General features: G+C 36.2%; 1 protein-coding gene across 1 annotated transcript; it reads left to right on the top strand.

Moving 5' to 3' along the window:
- The first annotated feature begins 221 nt into the window (after positions 1-221).
- LOC142851109 (olfactory receptor 5B12-like) lies at positions 222-1,151 on the top strand. Its single transcript, XM_075975018.1, has one exon. It carries the CDS (start codon positions 222-224, stop codon positions 1,149-1,151), a length of 930 nt encoding a protein of 309 aa, XP_075831133.1.
- The last annotated feature ends 3,996 nt before the right edge of the window (positions 1,152-5,147 follow it).

The following is a 5,147-nucleotide window of genomic DNA, read 5'->3' as shown; positions in this document are numbered from 1 at the left end:
TCGCTTGGAATACAATGGGATATTATGTCACTTATTTAATTTACTCCATTTAATTGAAACTTGAATATTACTGCCATGTCTTGCTTAGGTCAAAATGCAGGAGGAACATCTGTGTAGTGAGAGAAGGCATGGAGAGGACAAGCAGAGAGGATCATCAGTCTCCCCTCATCTCTCATTCTGATCTCCTTTCTCTTTGCTGCAGGGAAGCCACCTGATCTCTAATGGAGAACAGGACAGAAGTGACTGAGTTCATTCTTGCAGGTTTAACAGATGACCCAGAGCTCCAGCTCCCTCTCTTCATTGTCTTCCTTCTCATCTATCTCTGCACTGTGCTTGGGAACGTGGGAATGACAGGACTGATTCTGCTGGACTCACGCCTCCACACTCCCATGTACCTTTTCCTCAGTCACCTGTCTCTGGTGGACTTTGGTTATTCTTCAGCTATTACTCCAAAAGTAATGGCAGGTCTTATTTCAGCAGATAAAATCATATCCCACAATGCTTGCGGCACCCAATTCTTCTTCTTTGGGGGCTTTATAACCACAGAAAGTTTCCTGCTGGCTGCCATGGCTTATGACCGCTATGCAGCAGTGTGTAAGCCCCTGCATTACACCACCACCATGACTACAAATGTATGTGTTTCTCTGACCGTAAGCTCCTATGTCTGTGGCTTCCTGAATTCCTCCATACACACTGGGAACTTATTTAGGCTTTCCTTCTGCAAGTTCAATGTTATAGACCACTTCTTCTGTGATGCCCCTCCTCTGCTTGCCCTCTCATGCTCAGACACCTCTGTCAGTGAGATGCTGATTTTCTTTGTGGTGGGCTTCAATGTTCTCTTCTCTATTGTAGTCATCTCTCTCTCCTATCTACTTATATTCATCACTATTCTGCGGATGCGATCATCTGAAGGGCGCCAGAAGGCCTTTTCCACCTGTGCTTCCCATCTCACTGCAGTCTCCATCTTCTATGGGACAATCATCTTCATGTACTTACAACCCAGCTCCAGTCACACCATGGGCACTGACAAGGTGGCATCTGTGTTCTACACCATGGTCATCCCCATGCTGAACCCGCTGGTCTACAGCCTGAGGAACAAAGAGGTCAAGAGTGCATTCAGAAAAGCTGTGGGACTGCGAAATCTTCTATAACATTCTTATTTTAGTTTCACATCAATTCTACAATAAAATATCTTCACTTACTTTCTAAGTATAAAGTATATAATAAAAGTAGTGGCTATTTGGTCCATATAATTTTAATTATTTAAATGATTTTTAACCAGTTGTGAAGCTTAAAGATGAAAATACTTCAAAATAAGAGTGCTAAAACCAAAGAATTAGAAGCAAAGTGATTTAGTAAAGATCTTTTTTAAATGACTATGGTCACATCTTCAATCTCATGTTCAGACATGCATATACACTCATGTGTGCATATATGTGCTGCCTACACATCTCTCATTCATGAGAAACCCTTTGAAAATCTTTACCAGCTTGATAAATGACCATGGTTAGTATCTAGAACATACAAAATTGTAAAACAATAATAAACACCAAGAAAATAAATAACTCAACTAAAAATCTAGGCATGTAAATAAAAGAGAATTCCCAAAAGAAATAAAAATTGCTATTGGTTGCACTTCAAGTGTTCAAATTCTGAAACATAACTTTACTTTCAGAATTCATCTTACTCCTGCCAGAAAGGTTAAGAACATGTAACTGTCTACTTGATGCTTTCACATGCCTTCAAATATAGGGACAACATCCTTGTGATTCCTCAAATGATTAGCTGTAGTTACTATACAACTTAGCAACTTCACTCATAAATAGACTGGAGAAGAAAAAACATATAATGACACAAATTTGAGCAAGAATGTTTATAGAAACATTAGTTAAAGTAGTGAAAAATAATGGCAAGAACTGATGAAGGAAATGTTTTAATGTGGCTGTAATAGTCAAATTCCACTATAACTTAATTCTTTAGATAGCCAAATTTGTAAGAAAGGTTTAACTCAGTCCATAGTGGACTGACCCCATTTTTTTTCTTCCCGCTTGTGTCAGGAGTGTGTAATAGAGGAAACCTATTAACCTCTTGTTTGAAAGGAAAAGACATTAGGCAAAGGAGGTCCTGGATTCTATAAGAAAGCAGGCTGAACAAACCATAGAAAACAAGAAAATAAATAGCATCCCTCCATGGGCTTTTCCAACAATCACTGTCTCAGGGTTCCTGCATTAAATCCAGGCTTGACTTCCCTCAACAACAAAATATACATTTTATGCTGAAATAAACACCTTCCTTTTCGAAATAAGCTAAAGTTATCAAATGCTGACATCAATGAGAGAAAAGAAAAGCACTTTGTCATTGAGTAAAAACTGGTGTAGTCACTATGAAAATCAGTATAAAAGTTCCTCCTAAAGCTAGAAATATATCTACTGTGTGATCTAGTTATACTTATCCTGACATATTTCCAAAGGACTCTGTAATCTACTACAGAAATACTTGCTCAGCCATATTTGATGCTACTTTGTTCAATATTAGAATATGGGGAGAGCATAGATGTTCATCAAACATATTGTCCATATATATACATATACATATATTTGAATATTATTCACCTGTGAAGAAAAATAATTTTTTTTCATGAGAGGAAATGATAGGACCTAAAATTATCATTAAAAGTTATGTAACCCAGATACAAAAATAAAAACATTGAATGTTCACTTTCATATACAGATTCTTTACTAAAAAAATTATTTTTAATTAGCTATGTATATTCTTCAGCTCCACTTCCTTCCTTTCCCGTCTCTCTATCATCTTCCATAATACCCTGCTCTCAATTTTCAGAAGATCTTGTCTTTTCCTACTTCCCATGTAGATTAGATCCGTATATGTCTCTCTTAAGGTCCTCTTTGTTATCTAGGTTTCAGGGATTGTGAATTGTAAGCTGGTTTTTTTTTTTTTGCTTTAAGTCTAAAAGCCACTTACAAATCAGTACATATTATATATGTGTTTCTGGGTCTGGTTTACCTCACTCAACACAATGTTTGCTAGATCCATCCATTTGCCAAAAAAATTCAAGATGTCATTATTTTCCCCACTGTATAACTCTTCATGGTGTAAATGTACCACATTTTCCTTATCCATTCTTCAGTCAAGGGAAATTTAGGTTGTTTTCAGGTTCTGGCTATGACAAATAATGTCAATATGCATAAGTTGATCACATATCCTTGAGATATGAATGAGCATCTTTTGCATATATGCCCAAAGGTGGTATTGTTGGGTCCTGATGTATGTTGTTACCTAATTTTCTGAGAAAACACGACACTGATATGTAAAAGATGGTAGTAGTTTGCACTCCAACCAGCAATGGAGGAGTATTCCATTTACCATACACCCTCTCCAGCATAAGTTGTCATCAGTGTTTTTGTTCTTGGAAATTCTTAAAGGTGTAAGGTGGAATCTCAAAGTTGTATGATTTGCGTTTCTCTGATAGTTAAGGATATTGAGGATTTTCTTTAGTGTCTCACAGCCATTTTAGATTCATCTGTTTATAGTTCTTTGTTTAGTTCTGTACTCCATTTTTATTGGATTATTTGGGGTTTTTTGATGACCAGTATTTGCATTATTTATGTATATTGGAGATCAGACCTATGTTCAACGTGGGGTTGGTGAAGATCTTTTCCCATTATGTAGGCTGCTGTTTTGTCTTGTTGACCATGTCCTTTGCATTAGAAAATATTCTTAGTTTCAGAAGGTTTGTTAAACATTTGTTAAATGTTTCTCTCAGTGTTCGTGCTACTTGGATTAGATTTAGGAAGTGATTTCCTGTGCCAATACACTCAAGTGTATATTCCACTTTCTCTTCTATGAGGTTCAGTGTGGTTGGTTTTATGTTGAGCTCTTTGATCTGTTTGGATTTGAGTTTTGTTCATGGAGATAAGGATCTATTTTTATTATTTTACATATATATCCAGTTATCCAACATCATTTGTTGAATTTTTTTCTATTTTTGATTTTATATTTTTGATTTCATATTCTTCAAAAATCATGTGTGTGAACTAATATCTGGGTCGTCTATTAAGTTTCATTGATTCTCCTGTCTGTTTTTATGCAAATACCAGACTGTTTTCAGTACTCTAGCTCTGTAGTAAAGGAATTGTAAAGTGTCCAGAAGTGCCATTATTGTACAGGATTGTTTTGGCTATCCTGGGTTTTTTTGCTTTTCCATATGAAACTAAGTATTGTTCTTTTGAACTCTGTAAAGAATTCTGCTGGGATTTTTATGGGCATTGAATAGAATCTGTAGATTGCTTTTGGTAAGATTGCCATTTTTACTATGTTAAATCTACCTACCAAGAGCATGGAAGATCTTTCTACATTCTGGTATCTTCTTCAAATTCTTTCTTCACAGACTTAAAGTTCTTGTCATAAAGAACTTCCATATGTTTAGTTAGAATTACTCCAAGATATTTTATGCTATGAACAGGGAACGAAGGTACAAGGACAGGATTTAACATCGCCAGTAGCTGCCAGAGATGTCTTACCCAGCATTTTAGTTTCCTACCCTGTAATCTACTCTGACTAAGCATCAAGTTATAAGCCCAAAAGGATCCAAAGAAGGTAGATGGATACATATAGGAATAAATAATCTAAAAAAATAAGCAAGCTGTTGTAACTTATGACTTACCTTCTGCTTTTGTTAGGGAGATGGTAAAGACATGGGCTTCTAGCATTAAAGTGACACCCCAAGACTGACTTTAGTTTCAGCAGTCCTGGATGACAGGCCTCAACTGATGTTTAAATGTTATTTAAGAGAAAAGGCTAAAATTTTTGAACAACAGGGAAAAGCAAAAATACTTGAGACTTCCCAGCATCAAATTCTTGTTGAGGGCACTTATGCTGACCCACAGGCTCAAGCTTTCTATGATAAACAATTCTTGTCCCTATGCCACAAAGCAGCCTTAAATGCTTGGAACAGGATTCAAGAACTAGGAAAATGAATTGAATATAACAGGGTTAAACAGGGCCAGAGAGAAGCCTTTGGTGACTTTTTACAAAGATTAACTAAGGCTGTACAAATAGGAGTAACAGACTCAGATGCTAGACAAGTACTTATTGAATCTCTATATTTTGAAAATGCCAATTAATAA

Source organism: Microtus pennsylvanicus, chromosome 5 (assembly GCF_037038515.1).
Source record: "Microtus pennsylvanicus isolate mMicPen1 chromosome 5, mMicPen1.hap1, whole genome shotgun sequence".
Lineage (NCBI taxonomy): Eukaryota > Metazoa > Chordata > Mammalia > Rodentia > Cricetidae > Microtus > Microtus pennsylvanicus.
This window is presented reverse-complemented; position numbering and strand designations above follow the sequence as displayed.

Coding starts and splice junctions, on each gene's coding strand:
- LOC142851109 (XM_075975018.1), top strand. CDS start 222: ATGGAGAACAGGACAGAAGTGACTGAGTTCATTCTTGCAGGTTTAACA.